The 20490-nt window shown below is 47.9% G+C and overlaps 1 protein-coding gene across 2 annotated transcripts; it reads left to right on the top strand.

Annotated features, from left to right (window-relative positions):
- The first annotated feature begins 682 nt into the window (after positions 1–682).
- On the top strand, positions 683–20182 carry LOC115176535 (rho guanine nucleotide exchange factor 5-like). 2 transcript variants are annotated; one of them, XM_029736574.1, is made up of 15 exons: positions 690–1227; positions 2093–6405; positions 10752–10800; positions 11104–11153; positions 15544–15944; positions 16115–16275; positions 16420–16572; positions 16691–16820; positions 16966–17040; positions 17139–17228; positions 17374–17516; positions 17677–17820; positions 17957–18027; positions 18132–18236; positions 18427–20182. In XM_029736574.1, exons 2-15 carry the CDS (start codon positions 2115–2117, stop codon positions 18567–18569), a joined length of 6006 nt encoding a protein of 2001 aa, XP_029592434.1. In that variant the 5' UTR covers positions 690–1227; positions 2093–2114; the 3' UTR covers positions 18570–20182. The 2 variants fall into 2 exon arrangements, with proteins under 2 accessions (XP_029592435.1, XP_029592434.1); XM_029736575.1 differs by lacking the exon at positions 2093–6405 and having other exon boundaries at positions 683–1227.
- Positions 20183–20490: the final 308 nt, after the last annotated feature.

Raw genomic sequence — 20490 nt, 5'->3', positions numbered from 1 at the left:
GACTCGATGATTAGTTTCTTTCCCCAAAAAACTATTTTCATCATTCAATTGCCATTGATTGCTGTGTCCCATCCTGAGGGGGTGTAGTTTCCCTCCACTCTGACACCCCACCCTCATCGAACCCAAGCCCAGAAAATACCAGCAGAAAGGAGCATTACAATACATCTATCTGACACATTATCTTATGAATTTACATTATTTCGTGATCTTATAGATTCCAGTAATTCCTCATGGTTAATAACAATACTCTGTTTACATACTTAAATCATTGGTATTTGTAATGACTCGGGCCCCAAGGTTTCCTAATTAGGTTACATGGTCTGGGTAAACTCCTGGCCCTAGCAGCGCTGACAGTACAGCTGACATGTATATAAGTCCCTCTTCCTTTTCTGTCATTGCCCAATCCTGTTACTGTGATCTGAAGAACTAGCTTTCCTTTTCTGTGGAACTTGGAGTTCTTTCCCAATTTACTACTTCTCCAGGGAATGTTAGGGAAGTTTCTATAAGCCTGCTGTAGGCTGTGTTGGTGGTTTGTTTGCTGAATCACTGTGTGAGTGTGTTCTCACTCCTCTTTGCCTCCCCTCCCCCTTCCTTGATTCTAGAATCTACAACCCTTACCTGCCTTAAGTGTGCTATGCAGACACACCCGGCAATTCTGCATCAACCAATCACAGACAAGGGAGAGACACCCAGGAGGTGTACTTCCTGTATTTAGTGAGAGAGTCAGCGAGATTCAGCAAGCTTTATCTCGGGGTCAACAGTAACTGATCACGTCAGTGTGGGAGGAAGGAGAACAGATTGATTTGTGGGATACAGTCCGTGGCCTGTCGTTTGCTTTGTCCAGATTCCTCTGTTCATTAACAGTGGCTGTGAAGACAAGACAGAGAGAAAAAGAGGGGGAAGATAAGTGTAAATCTGTTCAGACTTGTTTGGGAATTTGAGCAGGGAAGGAGGGAGGAGGGGTGAAACAGCAAGAAGGAGAAGAGCAGAGGGGAGAGGTTGACAGACATATCGAGAAGAAAACAGATGCGGAGAGAGTCAGAGGGTCACGATTGGATTAAAGTTGAAATAGAACTTTGTTTGCCTTTCTGATCCCCCCCCCCCCCCCAGATCTGGAGAGGAAGGAGGATTGCTTGTGTTGTGCAATCCTTGTTAGTTCACACTACTGAACTAATTGAGAGCTGCAGAGAGAAGGGAGACTAGAGCTCCCTAGCGTACTAAACTCAGGTGAGTCCCTCAGATCTCTTTACTGTGTTTCTCTACTGATCTACCAGTCATTCTACAGTTCTAACATTGATTCATGGCTAATTTGTCTAGTGGTTTATGTGTTAGATGTGTTTTCATTGTGTGTAAGAGAGTCCTGTTTTAGGGTTAGTTGGTGTGCTGAGCGATGTTATGTGGACTGTGCTATGCAGACGTGTGCTGTGCTGCGTTCAATAAATCAGTGTTCCCAGGTGTCACATAATCTGCTGAGCTGTTTCTGTAATTTTCTACAACACTTTGCTGTTGGCTCTGTTGTTGTATAGATACTTGGTGCTCCAAGCGTAAAGGGAAAAGATCATTTAAAGGGAAAATCCACCTCAAGCAGTTAGCAGTAGAATCCATTGAGTTAAAGTGTATTGAAATACAGGGTTGGCTATTGTGGGTTGGCTATTAACTGTTGTCTGACTAAAGGTTGTGATGCTGTGGTCTCAAATTGGTCGCATAAACACATTGTTGCATGGGGTTCTTATCATCATAACACCCACAGTTATAACACATTGGACTTGTGTTGTATTATAGTTACAGTATTTTCACCTTTTTGTAATTTACATTTTTTTTTACTTCCAATTTGAATAAATGAATAGTGAAGCATTGGTCAGGGCTGGTAAAGACACTAGGCCACTATTCAGCTTCAGTGTTCGAGGGCCACAATAGGCATAATGTTGTTGTTAACCTTCCATTTTCATTGATCTCCAACATTCCTTTATCTCCATTTAGTGATTGAAAGTGTTGCTACTTCAAGTGATTCTATTGGTTGTAGCAGTATCCTTGCAGAATGTCCAGATTGTGATGAATTATACATTAATGAGAGAATATTACCATCTTTCAGGTTCTAAAAAAAGTATGTTACCATGGGGACTAAACGCCCCAGTCTGACTCCCTTTGACACATTTGATCCATCCAATCAAAGCGCTTCCTACCGGAACCCTCAGCCAATCAGCCAGATCTGCCGCGAAACAAGTCCCAGACCTGGAACTGTGGCCCGGACAGACAGAGAGAGGGAGAGGATCCGAGAGGAGGAATGGAGGAGAGAAAGAGAAATGGAGAGATTGAAGGACAAAACAAGAAATAGAAGAAAAGAGATGGAACCCGGACCAAGAGAGAGGAACAGAGAGAAGGAGGAAAGGGAATGGAGAGAGCGAGAAAGGGGGAGAGCGGGAGAGAGACGTGCCAATGGAAGACCTACTTCAAATCTGGAGATTAGGAACGACAGAGACAGAGAAAAGGAGAGAAAGAAAGGAGACACGTTTCCTAGAATGATAAAAAATAGTAAAGAGAGAGACAGAAGAATGAGTGCATTTGTGGAGGAAGATGTGGGGAAAGAAGGAACGAGACAATTGGAGAGACAGAAGGGAACAGAGATGGATGACTGGGAGAGAGAACGAGAGACAGCAGCAAAGATACAGCGGTATCGAGATGCAGAGAGGGACTTCCAAAGGTACAGAGAGAGGGAGAGGGAGAGGGAGAAGGAGAGAATCAGGGCACAGGAGGACGGAGAGAGAAATGGAGGGAAGCCCATGGAGGATAAGACAGTGAGACGGAGGGAGAGAGCGAGGGAAGCGGAGACAGATTTCAGAGAGAGGAGAAGAGAGAGGGATTCAAAGGGCAATGACCTATGGAGCAAAAGAGAGAGGTATATGGATGGAGAGAGAGAGAGGTCAAAACTCCGGCAGGGAGAAAGGGAGGTTAGAAGAAGAGAGGGAGATTCACAGAACTATTCGGATAGAGAGGGCAGGGATGGAAGGAGGGAAGGAAATACAGAGGGACAGAGGGACACCATGAGTGAGGGAGACAGTGATGGAGAGAAGTGGAAAGAGAGAGTGAGGGATGACAACAGAAGAGAACTGAAACATCCTCATAGTAAAAGTGAGGGGGACAATGAGGGGAACGCAGCATGGGATAGAGTGAGGGAGAAAGAGAAGGAGAGACAGAAATGGAGAGGGGGGGAGATATACAGAGAGAGGGGTGGAAAGAGAGATGCTTATAGACCGAGAGTGAGGGAAGGGGACAGGGACAGGGATGGAAAGAGCGACATGGAGAGATACAGAGAGAGGGACAGGAGAAAAGTGAGGGAAGTGGAGAGAGAGAGGGATGAGGTGAAAGAAGGGGGCAGACGAGAGGATGGACCAAGGGAAAGGAGGGACCCGGAGAAAGTGAGGGAGGGAACACAGTCCAATGTAACTGGAGAGAGAGGGAAGCGGATGGATGGAGAAAGATTCAGAGAGAGGGAGAGATATTCCAAGGGGGAGGATGAAGAGAGGAGGCGCAGGGAGAAGAAGGACAGAGAGACAGATCCCAAAAGGGAGGGAGGAGCAGACGGAGCTAGTCAATCGCTGAGTGAGACAGCCCCAAGGGTGCCACCACGAGTCCAGAGCAGCGGAGAATGGAGCAGTGACATAGAGAGGGAAAGAAAATGGAGAAGAGGAAGAGAAAGTCATGAAGAGAAGGAGTCAGAGGGAGATGTGGACAGGGGGCAGAGAGAGTGTAGTGAAAAAGAGAGACCAGATAGAGTGAGGGGGAGAGAAGAAGGAGAGGAGGAGACGATACCAAAGCGCCCTGAGCAACGGAGGATGTGGTTATTACCACAGAGGGTCAGATATAACAAAGACTCCTCTTTAGAGGATGAGGTTATAGAGCGAGAAAGAGACAGGCACACTAACAGATGGAGAGATAGAAGTGAAGAAGAGGACAGATCCGTGGAACAAAGGACAGGCAGAGAAAAAGAGAGGAAGACAGAGGGAGAAGGACAAGAGGATAGGTCGGTGGAACAAAGAAAGTCCATAGACGAAGAGAGAAAAACTGAGAGGGAGGGTGGGAGGGAGAGGTATTCGGAGAGAGGGTTAAATGTAGATGAAGATGATGAGACAGAAGCCTGGAGGAGTTATAGCAGAGGAGAGGAACACCAGACTTACAGCGATGGAGAGAGAGAGGAACGCTGGCAGAGGGACAGTGAGACAGAGAGAGAGAATGTGACAGATAACGCAGAGGGTGACAGAGAGGAAGAAGGAGGAAGTGATAGATATGCACGGTTCGAGAGCGATGGAGGAAGTGAGAGAGAGTGGGAAGGAGGGAGAGATAGAATCCCTTCCTCTGAGGACGGCTTTATCACTGTGTCCAGCGGTGGAGAAGAGGAGTTTGAGGACTGCAAGGAATTCTTGGAAGTTGGGGTTGCTAATCATGTTACAAGGCAACCTATTGGCTTTCAGGGGAGCGAGGGAGAGATGGAGAGAGGTGGAGGGAGAAGACATGAAAGAGAGAGAGAAAGAACAGAAGAGCGGACAGAGCAAAATGATGATGCAGTGGAGGGAGAGGTGAATGACGGAAAGGGGAAGAAGCAACCCACCTATGTGTTCTGTGTGATTGGACAAACACTGCCCAGGTCAAAACCTAATCAGACAGCAGTCTTGGGTGACTTGGAATCAGAGCAGACCAATCAAAATCCTGGATATGGTGATAGGGACAGTGGTGACATAACACACCCTTCCAGAGATGGAGACCAAGGGGCAAAGAATGAGAGAAAAATAGTGAAGGATGAGATCCATGTGCCAAAGGAGGAGAGAACAGACACAGAAGAGAGCTCCATAGTGGACGTCAGTCACACCACCCTAGAACGAGAGAGCGGAGAACGACTGAAGGTCATGGAGGAGAACCCATACGCTGAGAGAGAGCGAAGGAGAAACTCTGAGACCGAAAAACTCCTCAAAGAGTGGAGAGAAAGACATAAAGAGTACACAGAAATAAGAGAGAGGGACCCAACAGACAGGAGGAGGACAGAACCAGAGATAGGTCCATCTTCACATCCCAGTGGAGAGTACCACCACCATGGGGTTCCTGTAGTTGACCAAGCCACCTCTGACCAGAATAACCCTGGAGTGATGAGCCCAGAGGAAGCTGTGGCCATCCAAATCTGTATAAGGGGAGCCTGGAGCACAGAAGAGGAGGCCAAGCGCCACTCCCAGGCCTCACAAATGAAGTGGGCCAAGAACGTATTGAGCGAGATCCTTGGCAGCTCGGAGGAACACGCCCTCGGCAACCCCCAGCCAGAGTCACAGGGAGGTCAAGAGGTCAGCCAGACTGCGAGAGGGACCGAGAGGGTAGAAGAGGAGCTAGAGGAAGAAAAGGATGAGACGCCAGAGGGGGGAGGAGCCTCAACCGTCTATGCCACGGTTCAGAAGAGGACGAAGCATGGGAGGAAGTCGGTGGAGGCGAGGCTGGCTGAACGGGAGGCAGAGCCAGGGAAGGTGGAGGATGAGAGAGGTACAGGGGAGAAACTAACAGACATGCATACTGAGGCTTTCACAGCTATGCTTGGTGATGGCAAACCCATAGACCTGCATGCTGCCCTGACCCTACACAATACTCATGGTGACACACCTACAGACAGACAGGGAGAGGAGGTGGAGGATAACAATGTGTGTGCGGACAGACAAACAGACAGTCATATACATATCCAGGTAGAGATGGTGACAGAGGATGAGGGTGAGATGGAGAAAGGGGTCGAAGTTGTGGACGAGGTTCATATACTGGATGCAGAGAAAGAAGCGAATGCCCAGAAAGAGGAAGATCTGTTTCTCTCTGTGAGCAACACCCTGTACAAACCAACCAGCTGCCCCAGCCTTATATACAACCCTGATTCAGAACAACCTATCATCCCCATAGAGGAAAAGACGGAGGAAGAAGGGGAGAAAGAGAGGCCTGTGGGAGAGGGGGAAGAGAATAGTGTGGTAGAGGGGGAAGAGAATAGTGTGGTAGAGGGGGGAGAGAATAGTGTGGTAGAGGGGGGAGAGAATAGTGTAGTAGAGGGGGGAGAGAATAGTGTGGTAGAGGGGAAGCAGGAAAAGAGGATAGAAGATGGGACCGACGACAGGGGGAAAGTGGGAGAGGCGACTGAGGAGAGGAAAGTGGACAGGGAGGAGGAGAAGAGGGTAGGAGGGGAAGAGGAGAGGATGAGGGAGGGCAAGGAAGAGAGTAAAAAAACGGGAGGAGGGGGGGTGAAGAGCACTTGTAGTTTCCAAGATTCTGGCACCGATGTTCGGTATAGGAGGCGGGGGTTCCACAAGACAACAGAAAGAAGAAACGAGGAAGAAGAAGAAGGAAGAGGAGATGCGAGGGATCGCAGAACAAGAATATTCCAGGCGTCAGGTGAGAAAGACAGAAAAAGGAGGAATAAATCAAGAGAAAAGCAGCTCAACACCTAACACAGATTAACATTAGAATATCCTAATTATGATCTTATTACTCAACTCATTTCATGATCATCTCATTTTGTCAACCTAACCAAAGCTTTAAGAACGCCAGACAGAAGAGTTCAAACTTTTTAATTTGAAGACAGTTATATAAACAAACGTTAATTCTTAGTTATTGATACCCACATGAAAAAATACTATAGTATACTATGGTATAAATACTATATTATAAACCAGGTGGTTCGAGCCCTGAATGCTGATTGTCTGAAAGACGTGGTATACCAGACTGTCTCACACTGGTATGACAAAATTACTTTTTACTGTTCTAATTACATTGGTAACCAGTTTATAATAGCAATAAGGTACTTCAGGGTTTGTGGTATATGGCCAATATACCGCAGCTAAGGGCTGTATCCAGGCACTCCTCGATACGTTGTGCATAAGAACAGCCCTTAGCTATGGTATATTAGCCATATACCTGTTACAACTGTCAGAGTGATCGGACCAACGCGCAGCATGGATGTAGTTCCACATCTTTTTATTTATAGTGAAACGTTGCAATACATCAAATACTAGAAATGCAAAAAAACAACAAAACGTGACGAAGAGAGGAAAACACACTACTCAAAATTAACAACCCACAAACCCAAAAGGAAAACCCCCCTACTTAAATATGATCTCCAATCAGAGGCAACGAGGACCAGCTGCCTCCAATTGGAGATCAACCCCAAAAAACAACAACATAGAAATAGAAAACCTAGAACACAAAACATAGAAATAGAATACAAGAAACCCAACCAAAACCGCCTGTCATGCCCTGACCCATCTACTATAGAAAATGACCTCTTACACTGGTCAGGACGTGACAGTACCCCCCCCCCCCCAAAGGTGCAGACCCCGACTGCACACAAAAACCCCCAACAAAACAACCAAAAACACAAGGAGAGGGTATGGAGGGTGACAAAAGTCTATGGCAGCTCTGGTGCTAAACCCAGAACCTTCCTATCCCTCCAATCCTCCAGCAATGGAGGTGGCTCCAGCTCCGGGCGTAACCCCGTTCTGCCCGCAGATCCCTCCGCTTCTGTAACACCGACATGTCGATCATTATTAGAAGAATCGGACTGTAGATCATTACCGGAAGCTCTGTGCTGCAGACCACCGCTGGAGGATCTGGGCTGCAGGCCACCGCTGAAGGTTCTGGGCTGCTGTCCACCGCTGAAGGCTCTGGGCTGCTGGCCGCCACTGAAGGCTCTGGGCTGCTGGCCGCCGCTGAAGGCTCTGGGTTGCAGACCGCCGCTGGAGGCTCCGGACTGGGAGGCATCGCTGGAGGCTCCGGACTTGGGAGCGTCGCTGGAGGCTCCGGACTGGGAGGCGTCGCTGGAGGCGCCGGACAGGGAGGCGTCGCTGGAGGCTCCGGACTGGGAGGCGTCGCTGGAGGCTCCGGACTGGGAGGCGTTGCTGGAGGCTCCGGGCTGAGGAGCGTCGCTGGAGGCTCCGGGCTGAGGTCCGTCTCAGTAGGTTCCGGGCTGAGGTCCGTCTCAGTAGGTTCCGGGCTGAGGTCCGTCTCAGTAGGTTCCGGACTGTAGGCCGTCTCAGTAGGTTCCGGACTGTAGGCTGCCTCAGTAGGTTCCGGACTGTAGGCCGTCTCAGTAGGTTCCGGACTGTAGACCGTCTCAGTAGGTTCCGGACTGTAGGCCGTCTCAGTAGGTTCCGGACTGTAGGCCGTCTCAGTAGGTTCCGGACTGTAGGCCGCCTCAGTAGGTTCCGGACTGAAGACCGTCTCAGTAGGTTCCGGACTGTAGGCCGTCTCAGTAGGTTCCGGACTGTAGGCCGTCTCAGTAGGTTCCGGACTGTAGGCCGTCTCAGTAGGTTCCGGACTGAAAAACGTCGCCGGAAGCTCTGGACGGGGAACTGGCGCCGGAAGCTTCGGACGGGGAACTGTTGCCGGAAGCTCCGGACGGGGAACTGTCGCCGGAAGCTCCGGACGGGGAACTGTCGCCGGAAGCTCTGGACTGGGAATGTGAACTGGAATCCTGATGTGTGGTACTGGCATGGGTGGCACCAGACTGGTAACCCCCACCTCAGGACGAATGCAGGGAGCAGGAACAGGACACTCCGGAATGGGCATGCGCACTGGAGGTCGGATGGGTGGAACTGGTTTAGGTGGTGCCAGACTGGTAACACGCACCTCAGGACGAATGCAGGGAGCAGGAGCAGGACACTCCGAACTGGGCATGCGCACTGGAGGTCTGATGCGTGGAATTGGCCTAGGTGGCGCCAGACTGGTAACACGCACCTCAGGACGAGTGCAGGGAGCAGAAACAGGACGTACCGGGCTATGGAGGCAAACTGGAGACTGGGCATGCTGAGCAGGCCTACTCCTTTCTGGCTGAATGATCATCCTCGCCCTACACCGGTGAGGAGCTGGCACCGAGCGAACCGGGCTGTGAATGCGTATGGGCAATATATTGCGAATCACACCATAACCCATTGCTCCTTCATCCACTTGTTCCTCAGCACGCCCGCTCCGTAGTGCTCTTTCTGCCAGTACCTCTCTTCAGAATCTTGCGTCGAGCTCCGCGCTTGACTCCCTGACTGGCTCCTGTCTGCTCCACGGCTCTCTCCGATACGCACGGGAAGTTAGATCAGGTCTCCCCCCTGATGTCGCCAAACTCCCCGTATGCCCCCCCCAAAATTGTTTTTTGGGGTTTGCCTCTCCGCCTTGCCTATTGTTGGATATAGGGCCTCGTAGTATCGTCGCTCCCTCTTTGCTTCTTCAATTTCCTCCTTCGGGCGTCGATACTCCCCAGCCTGCATCCAAGGTCCTTTTCCATCCAAAATTCCCTCCCAAGTCCATTCCTCCAGATACTCCTTACCATGCTGCTTGGTCCTTTTGTGGTGGGTTGTTCTGTCGCGACTGTCAGAATGATCGGACCAACGCACAGCATGGTTGTAGTTCCACATCTTTTTATTTATAGTGAAACGTTGAAATACACCAAATACTAGAAATACAAAAAAAACGTGACGCAGAGAGGAAAACAGACTACTCAAAATTAACAACCCACAAACCCAAAAGGCAAAACCCCCTACTTAAATATGATCTCCAATCAGAGGCAACGAGGACCAGCTGCCTCCAATTGGAGATCACCCAAAAAAAACAACAACATAGAAATAGAAAACCTAGAACACAAAACCTAGAAATAGAAAACAAGAAAACCAAGCAAACACCCCCTGTCACGCCCTGACCCATCTACTATAGAAAATGACCTCTTACAAGGGTCAGGACGTGACAATACCACTACCCATCTGGCCTATTTGCTTAAGTATTCTCTGTAGTGTTTTTGCAGACTTTACTATAGTATTCACTGTAGTGTTTTTGCAGAATACTGGAATACTGTAGTATTTACTGTAGTATACTGTATTATTTACAGTTAACTATAGTATAAATACTGTAGTAAAATAACTGTAGTATGTACAAAAGTAATTAATGTAGTGTTTTTGCAAATTGTAATATACTGTAGTATTTACTGGAGTGTTTTTGCTGACTGTAGTGTTTTTGTGGACATTACTGTAGTATTTACTACAGTGTTTTTCTTCTGGATAATACTGTAGTATTTACTACAGTGTTTTTCTTCTGGATAATACTGTAGTAATTACTATAGTATTCTACAGTATGTTACAACATTCTATAGTAAGTATTGTAGTATTCTATAGTAAACTGTAGTATTTTTTCATGTGGGATCTCACAAAACTTTTAATGAGATCCAACCTCTGATGCTAACTAACCCAACCTTACCACAACTGTGGAATTCTGTTTTGTTGTTTAAATTTCCTTATCTTGAGGTATGAATTTCATCATTAGTTCATTGAAGTGATTTTATGCGGAGACTTACAAGAAACTGCCATCAGCTGAGTCACTGAAATGGGGAAGGAGGCGGGGGAAAGGGAGGACGACAGTGGAGGTGGGGACAGTGTGGCAATCCCAGAATCTCGCAATAAATAGGCAGGGTTAAACTGTCTGGAACCAGAACTCATTCCTTCTCCATTACTCTTCTATCCATTCTATCCCAGCTCTGTTTTCAGTTCAGTAGTTCTGTTTAGAGCACACCACCTAGAGAGGAACACAGCCAGGGGAGTTTTGCAAACAAACCAATCCTTGTTTCTGTAACCAAAACAGCTCTGACTGTTCTGTTCTGTAGGCCATATTGGGCTGAGCTGTTCTCAGCCACAGTATATTACATTATTGGGTTATGTTGCTCCATCTCTCTGGACTACAATGGAACCAATATGTTCTGCTTCCAGATGATGAGGAGGAGGAGATGAGCTTCAACTGGGGAGACGTGGACCTGAGGTGAGTAGAAGATAGCAGTGGAGAGGGAGGGGGCATATGTAATGTTAGTGCACTGGGCTACCACAGTGACTGTGTGTTTTTATTACATTGTCATATTTTATGGCCACTTGCCATGTATAGAGTCAGTCTTTTGATGTCATGCATGCAATAAGTACAGTTAGATCTGTTGCCTGCAATTTAACCCTAACACTGGGCTGTGTTAGTGCCTGAGTTAAAATAGTAGAGATAAAATGTACCACACTACTTCTGTAGATGAAGTGTGGACGATTCCCTGTCCTGACTCCTGCCTCTCCCTCTGTCCAGGAATGTCACGGATACCATCAGAATGGCTAGGAGGAACTCCAAATTTTACAGTGAGTATCTCTGCTATACCTCTACTGCTCTACCCCACTGCACTACTTCTACTGCTCAACTTCTACAGCTATACCTCTACTGCTCTACCCCACTGCACTACTTCTACAGCTATACCTCTACTGCTCTACCCCACTGCACTACTTCTACTGCTCTACCCCACTGCACTACTTCTACTGCTCAACTTCTACAGCTATACCTCTACTGCTCTACCCCACTGCACTACTTCTACTGCTCAACTTCTACAGCTATACCTCTACTGCTCTACCTCTACTGCTCTGCCTCTACTGCTCTACCTCTACTGCTATACCTCTACTGCTCTACCCCACTGCACTACTTCTACTGCTCAACTTCTACAGCTATACCTCTACTGCTCTACCTCTACTGCTCTGCCTCTACTGCTCTACCTCTACTGCTATACCGCTACTGCTCTACCCCACTGCACTACTTCTACTGCTCAACTTCTACAGCTATACCTCTACTGCTCTACCCCACTGCACTACTTCTACTGCTCAACTTCTACTGCTATACCTCTACTGCTCTACCTCTACTGCTCTGCCTCTACTGCTCTACCTCTACTGCTATACCTCTACTGCTCTACCTCTACTGCTCTACCTCTACTGCTCTACCTCTACTGCTCTACCTCTACTGCACTACCTCTAACGCACTACCTCTACTGCACTACCTCTACTGCTCTACCTCTACTGCTATACCTCTACTGCTCTACCTCTACTGCTCTGCCTCTACTGCACTACCTCTACTGCTCTACCTCTACTGCTCTACCTCTACTGCTCTACCTCTACTGCACTACCTCTAACGCACTACCTCTACTGCACTACCTCTACTGCTCTACCTTTACTGCTCTACCTCTACTGCACTACCTCTACTGCACTACCTCTACTGCACTACCTCTACTGCACTACCTCTAACGCACTACCTCTACTGCACTACCTCTACTGCTCTACCTCTACTGCACTACCTCTACTGCACTACCTCTACTGCACTACCTCTACTGCACTACCTCTACTGCACTACCTCTAACGCACTACCTCTACTGCACTACCTCTACTGCTCTACCTCTACTGCTCTACCTCTAACGCACTACCTCTACTGCACTACCTCTACTGCTCTACCTCTACTGCTCTACCTCTACTGCACTACCTCTACTGCTCTGCCTCTACTGCACTACCTCTACTGCATTACCTCTACTGCACTACCTCTACTGCACTACCTCTACTGCTCTACCCCATTGCACTACTTCTACTGCTCAACTTCTACTGCTCTACCTCTACTGCTCTACCTCTACTGCACTACCTCTACTGCACTACCTCTACTGCATTAACTCTACTGCACTACCTCTACTGCACTACCTCTACTGCACTACCTCTACTGCTCTACCCCATTGCACTACTTCTACTGCTCAACTTCTACTGCTCTACCTCTACTGCTCTACCACAACTGCTCTACCTCTACTGCTCTACCTCTACTGCTCTACCTTTACTGCACTACCTCTAACGCACTACCTCTACTGCACTACCTCTACTGCTCTACCTTTACTGCTCTACCTCTACTGCACTACCTCTACTGCACTACCTCTACTGCACTACCTCTACTGCATTACCTCTACTGCACTACCTCTACTGCACTACCTCTAACGCACTACCTCTACTGCACTACCTCTACTGCTCTACCTCTACTGCTCTACCTCTACTGCACTACCTCTACTGCACTACCTCTACTGCATTACCTCTACTGCACTACCTCTACTGCACTACCTCTACTGCACTACCTCTACTGCTCTACCCCATTGCACTACTTCTACTGCTCAACTTCTACTGCTCTACCTCTACTGCTCTACCTCTACTGCACTACCTCTACTGCACTACCTCTACTGCATTACCTCTACTGCACTACCTCTACTGCTCTACCCCATTGCACTACTTCTACTGCACTACCTCTACTGCACTACCTCTACTGCTCTACCCCATTGCACTACTTCTACTGCACTACCTCTACTGCACTACCTCTACTGCTCTACCCCATTGCACTACTTCTACTGCTCAACTTCTACTGCTCTACCTCTACTGCTATACCTCTACTGCTCTACTTCTACTGCTCTGCCTCTACTGCTCTACCTCTACTGCTCTGCCTCTACTGCTCTACCTCTACTGCACTACCTCTACTGCTCTACCTCTACTGCACTACTTCTACTGCTCAACTTCTACTGCTATACCTCTACTGCTCTACTGCTCTGCCTCTACTGCACTACCTCTACCTCTACTGCTCTACCTCTACTGCACTACCTCTACTGCTCTACCTCTACTGCTCTACCCCTACTGCACTACCTCTACTGCTCTACCTCTACTGCTCTGCCTCTACTGCTCTACCTCTACTGCACTACCCCTACTGGTCTGCCTCTACTGCTCTACCTCTACTGCACTACCTCTACTGCTCTACCTCTACTGCTCTACCCCTACTGCTCTATCCCTACTGCTCTACCCCTACTGCACTACCTCTACTGCTCTACCTCTACTGCACTACCTCTACTGCTCTACCTCTACTGCTCTACTTCTACTGCTCTGCCTCTACTGCTCTACCTCTACTGCACTACCTCTACTGCTCTGCCTCTACTGCTCTACCTCTACTACTTCTACTGCTCTACTTCTAATGCTCTGCCTCTACTGCACTACCTCTACTGCTCTACCTCTACTTCTACTGCTCTGTCTCTACTGCTCTACCTCTACTACTTCTACTGCTCTACTTCTAATGCTCTGCCTCTACTGCACTACCTCTACTGCTCTACCTCTACTGCTCTACTGCACTACTTCTACTGCTCTACCTCTACTGCTCTACTTCTACTGCTCTGCCTCTACTGCTCTACCTCTACTGCACTACCTCTACTGCTCTGCCTCTACTGCTCTACCTCTACTACTTCTACTGCTCTACTTCTAATGCTCTGCCTCTACTGCACTACCTCTACTGCTCTACCTCTACTTCTACTGCTCTGTCTCTACTGCTCTACCTCTACTACTTCTACTGCTCTACTTCTAATGCTCTGCCTCTACTGCACTACCTCTACTGCTCTACCTCTACTGCTCTACTGCACTACTTCTACTGCTCTACCTCTACTGCTCTACTTCTACTGCTCTGCCTCTACTGCACTACCTCTACTGCTCTGCCTCTACTGCTCTACCTCTACTACTTCTACTGCTCTACTTCTAATGCTCTGCCTCTACTGCACTACCTCTACTGCTCTACCTCTACTTCTACTGCTCTGTCTCTACTGCTCTACCTCTACTACTTCTACTGCTCTACTTCTAATGCTCTGCCTCTACTGCACTACCTCTACTGATCTACCTCTACTGCTCTACTGCACTATTTCTACTGCTCTACCTCTACCTCTACTGCTCTGCCTCTCGTTTCTCTCCTTCATCCCTGAGGCACTCCACTTTCACACATCCACTTCTCTGAAATGTATTTTATATGTAATAATATGATAATAATGTTAGTTCAATAGCACCTTTTATGCTTCAATGAGCAGAGAGAGCTAGTCTGTGTTTATGGCTATGTAGGTATGGAATCTGTGAAGGCACATGTATTTCTAGGTTAACTACGCTCCTTGAAATTTGAAATGAAAAGTCAGGAAAATCAAACAACATACTTCCACAGACAGATATCATCTGCCAGTAAAGGTACTGTTAAACAAACATGTCCACAGACAGATTGAAACTGGGACAAGATATGACTGTATAGCAGTGTACTGTGAGTCCCAAGACAGACTTCTTCCTGTGAATGGCTTACTCATGTATACAGTGTGTGCTTGATTTTTGTATTTTCCTAGATTGTTTTCCAGCTCAAACATGTTGTAGGTTTCTTCCATTTTCAGTTCTACTTTCCAACCCAATCGTTTAAACATACCAAAATGGCAGCAGGTTTGCAGGTCTATGAGTCATGATGAAATTGTATGAAATGGGGAAGTCGTGTGTGTGTGTGTGTGAGCGTGCACTCCAGGGCCACAGGCAGGTTTGTGCAGGTATTCATATCTCTTAACGCCAATTAAAACCAACTGTTGCTGCTACAGCATAGCATTCCAAGAAGTGTAAAATGCAAACCATACACTCTGGCTAACACACTTCTCTGTCTCTCTCTACTTTTCCCTCTCTTGATATTTCTCCCCCTAACTCTGTATTTCTTCTCACTGTACTCTTACTGTCTTCCACTTTCTCCTTTGCTCTCTTTCTCTGCCTCTCTCTCACTTGTCCTCTTCATCTATACCCATTCTGTCCCTGTCTAACTTCTCTCTTTCTCTACTCAACTCTCTCATCACCTCTCTTTGCCTTCCCTCCACCTCTCCTCCGTTCTCTCTCTTCCCTCTCCCTCACCCCCTCTCAGATTCCCAGCTCTACCAGGAGTACAGTGAGACGGCTCAGAACAGGGAGATCCTCAGTCAGTCTTGCTCTGACGCCCTCTCCATCTACGAGGAGCTCCCTGTCCCCCTGTCCCCCGTACCCTCCTCCCTGGCCCCCTCGTTCCCTCCTGCCCGCAGACCCTTACCCCGTCTCCCCCCAGTCATCCACCCCCACTCTCTGTCCCTCTCTGGCTCTACCTCCAGTGGCACCAGTGCCAAGTTCCTACCCATACCACAGCCGCCCCAGGCCCCCCCAGCCAGGCCTTCCTCTCCCCGCCTCTCCATCTCCCTCACCCAGTCCCCCAGCCTGTGGCAGGAGATCCCTGAGGTCAGGAACAGTGCTGAGTTTGGGGAGCTGACTGACGACCAGAGACGCCTGCAGGAGGTAAACAAAAACAAACAGTTGACCCTTCAACCAGCAATGTCGATGATGACATTTGCCAGTGATCTAGTAGCTAATGTTGATTTTCTGGAGCCTGGATTTATGGGTCCTTGGGGTAGTTGGAACAGTGCCTGTAATCTCCCCCTCTCCTCTTCCTTTCTTCTTCCTGTCAGGTGCAGTTTGAGGTTGTAACTTCGGAAGCGTCGTACTGTCGTAGTCTGGACATTGTGGTGGATCACTTTGTCAAGTCTAAGCAGCTTGGGGAGCTGTTGACTACTCAGGACAGGAACTGGCTGTTCTCCAGGCTGGCTGATGTTCGAGCCATCAGCCACAGGTGAGAGGACTGGGACTTATTTGTTCGTTCCTCAATCAAGCAAACCCACAGGCTGATTGTCACGGGGTGTCTCTGTGCCCCTCTTTATCTTTTTTCTGTCAACGTTTACCTCATAGTCTTTCTCTGTATTTGTTGTTCTCATAGTTTTCTGTCGAAGCTGGAAGAGAGGGTGGAATCTGATATGATGCACTTCACCGTGTGTGACATCATTGCTCGCCACTGTCAACGCTTCAAGAAGGTCTACGTGCCCTACCTCACCAACCAATCATATCAGGATGCCACTTACCAGAGACTCATGTGAGTCCTCCCCCAGGGTTCACTGATTGGACAGACTCTTTGTATTACTGTACGTTTATGTGTTTACGTTGACTTACAAACAGCACCTTCTTTCTCTCTCTTTCTGTCTGCCTTGCAGGGATGAGAACCATGGGTTCAGGCGGGTAGTGGAGAAATTGGAACGCAGTCCAGTGTGTCAGCGTCTTCCTCTTCGCTCCTTCCTCATCCTCCCCTTCCAGAGGATCACACGAATCAAACTCCTTGTGCAGGTCTGTTTATGTGGCTGTGTGTGTGTATGTTTTAAGTGCACAATCTAAGTATGCGACTCCTTATAATCCTCTCTTCGTCTCGGTCTCACTCTCCCCTTCTCAATCTCTCTCATTCTCCCCATTTGTCTCTGTATTTTTGCCTCAGAACATTGTGAAGAGAACAGCCCAAGGCACAGAGGAGGAGGTCCAGGCCATCAAAGCTATGAAGCTACTGGAGAGAGTATGTTACACCCCCATCCCCTCCTGGTGGTGCACTGTTACATGATGTAGCCAAGAGATAACTGTTAACCATCTCTCTTCTCTCCCTCTGTCCTTCAGTTGATCCAGGAGAGCAATGACAGTATTACTCAGATGAAGAGCATTGAGTCGCTGGTCTCTCTCAGTGCCAGAGTGGACTTTGAATGCAGGGTGTGTAATAAACTACCTCTCCCATGATCCCCTGCATTACATGCTGTCCCTTGAACATATGTGTTGAACTGATCACAATTACAAGTTACAATACAAGTACAGCAGCAAACTTTAACCGAGTTTAACCTATGTGTGTGTGTTGTAGACTCTCCCCCTGGTCAGTCAGTCTCGTAGGCTGGTGAGAGAGGGACCGGTGACTGAGATGATGGATTTCTCTCTGAAGGAAACAGAGAGGAGTGTCTACCTTCACCTCTTCAATGACTACCTGCTGCTGTCGCTGAACAAAGAGTGAGTCCCTTCAGACAAACACACTCACACAACAACCAAAGCAAACCTAGCATTAGGAAATCTAGACCGATATTATTTTTTATTGACAAGTTTTTCAATGTTCTCATCATTGGTCCTTATTAACTCTACACTCCTCTCCTCTTCTCCTCCCTCGTTCTAGAGGGGGCAGGTTCACGGTGATAGACCATGCTCCAGTGTCAGAACTGCGAGCTGAGAACTGTCGTGTCAAACTGCACTCTCTAGAGAAGAACCTTTTCCGCCTCCACCTTAACAAGAAAGCCCTGCTACTTAGCACAGACACACAGTAAGACAGATTGGGTTGTGTGAGTGTGTGCCTGTGTGTGTGTGTGTTACAAAGAATGACAGTGTTACAAAGAGTAGAGTAATCCACAGGTGTGTGTGATTGTGTGTAAAAAGTGTGTTTTCTTGTGATCTTTCAGAGGTGATAAACTGCGATGGATCTCAGCTGTCTCCAGGCCCCATCCTGTTATTGACTACTCTGCAGAACAAGGTGGGTTGGAAAAATTGCTATATTGCCATTCAGCATAGCATGGTCAAACAATGGGGACATCTTGACCCTGCTGTATTTGACCTCTGACGTTCTCTCCCACTCAGACTTCACACAGATGCAGTGCATCCGAGCCTTCGTTGCCCACCAACCAGACGAGCTGTCCCTGGAGAAGGCTGAGGTGATTCTCGTCCACCAGCAGAGCAGCGACGGTAAGGAGGACAGAACCACCCACTTCCTGATTGGTTGTGGGAAGACACAACGTCTCCATACCTCAGTGTTATTGAGTGCTTAAAATGTGTTGCTTTTCTAGTTGCTTTGTGTTAAAACTCTTTCCCTTCTGTCCCTCCTCTTTCCTCTCCCCCTCCCCGCTTCTCTCTCCCTCTATCTGTCATTCCTCAGGTTGGGTGGAGGGGACCAGGCTGTCAGACAGACACAGAGGATGGACTCCTGAGTCCCATTTGGAAACCATAGCCAGCCTCAGGGTCCGGCAGCGCAACCTGCTGGACGCTCTAAAAATTACCACAGCCACGGCTGCAGTATGACAAACCATCCACTGCCTGACTGCGCTGGGGGGAATCCTAGTCACTGTGTATCAATGTGGTGGAGTTACTGCGGACCTGTGGATTTGGACAGTGGATGAAACATAGTGTTTCAGACTGGAGTTGTCACTCCCGGCTTCAGCCTGCTTATTGGGGATGAACGGCAAGGGGATGAATGGCTTTAGAGGGGGTGCCATAGAGAGAGGCACTGGACTGACATGAATACTTTTAACACTTACAGGAGTGTCAACGTAAATTATTGGAAGGGTTTTGGAGGTGCCTGGGAGTGTCTAGGGTAGCCTTGTAAATCAAACCCTGGCAATGAATGTCGTTGGACTGTTACAGGATGTATTGGAAATCAGCCATCTAAGAACATCAGTGGATTGAGGTCCTGTGGCCCCGGAGAAGGAAAGCAGTTTATCTATAACTACTTAACTTGGGGACTTTAAAGACATGGTATGGGGCCTCCCGATTGGCGCAGCGGTCTAAGGCTTCGAGGCTTCACTACAGACCCGGGTTCGATCCCAGGCTCTGTCGCAGCCGGCCGCGACCCGGGAGACCCATGAGACAGCATATAATTGGCCCAGCGTCGTCCGGGTTAGGGGAGGGTTTGGCCGGCCGGGATGTCCTTGTCCCATCATGCTTTAGTGACTCCTGCACGCTGACTTCGTTTGCCAATTGTACGGTGTTTCCTCCACATTGGCTGGCTTCTGGGTTAAGCAAGCAGTTTCGGAAGACGCCTGGCTCTCGACCTTCGCCTCTCCCGAGACCGTACAGGAGTTGAAGCAATGAGACAACACTGTAACTACCAATTGGATATCACGAAAAAGGGGTAAAAAGTTTAAAAAATATATTAAAAAATGACATGGTATGATACACCATGGCAGTGTTTCGCAATAGAGGTTATTGTCTTTGAACAAAATGTTTCTATATATTCAGGGCAATGTGTTATTTGTGTATATTACAAAGATTTTCATAAATTACTTTTATGGTGGGTAGTTATTGGCTGATGGCTCAAATTGAATACTTCTGCTGCTCTATGTTCACTACATACTTCAGTCTGAGACTGCCATCGTTGAAGTCGTTTGTGGGGACGTCTAAATGAGGGGTGTTGTACAAAACAAAATAATCAGCGATTTGATCATCTTTAACCAATCAGAGTACCAAAGCCAATGACAAACGTTTTAAACGCCCCTTTACCAACGTGTGCTCTGGATCTGGCCCAACCCATCGGTTTCTGGGACCAATCAGAACGGTTAGAATGTGTTTTCTTTCTAGAAATCGTCAGGGATGTACTCAGATTCAGATCCGGAGAAGAAACTAATGTCTGTGGGCATGGCGTAGCATTTGGCTGGAGCAAGGAGTTTGAGTAGCCAGGCAAGGATACTTAATCCCTTTTGAGATACAGAAGACTATGAGATAAAGAGAGGGGTTGCATGCACATTGTTAAGAAAGTTGAAAGGGATGTAAGTGCAATATATTTCCAGGACTGCATGTAGCCTACACAATTTGATTTTATGGCAAAAGAGGTGCAATGATCAAAATAAGCTGTTCTGTCTGTGTTGAGGAGACTGAGAAAGTATGCTTTGGAAATAAATGACGATACTCATGAATATTACTTGTCCTCCACCTGTAAATCAATGTAGGCCTATGTGAATTACTTTTTTTCCTTTTCTGACTTTTGTTTTTGATAGCAAATAGTGAAATTGGAACAGCAGGAGAACTTGGCCTACGCCACGGACTTTAGGCCTAAAATCAATCTTCCTCTACTTTCTTCACTGCCTCAGCATATGACAACTTCTGCACTACTCTAACCCTGGAAAGCACAACCTACCTCTCTCGCACGGGACATTTCTGATCCCCAGCCCCATGGGCACCCCTACAATTAACACATACCACTACTTTCCCCAATGCTACACATTCC

The sequence above is a fragment of the Salmo trutta genome, chromosome 37 (genome assembly GCF_901001165.1).
Source record: "Salmo trutta chromosome 37, fSalTru1.1, whole genome shotgun sequence".
NCBI lineage: Eukaryota > Metazoa > Chordata > Actinopteri > Salmoniformes > Salmonidae > Salmo > Salmo trutta.
This window is presented reverse-complemented; position numbering and strand designations above follow the sequence as displayed.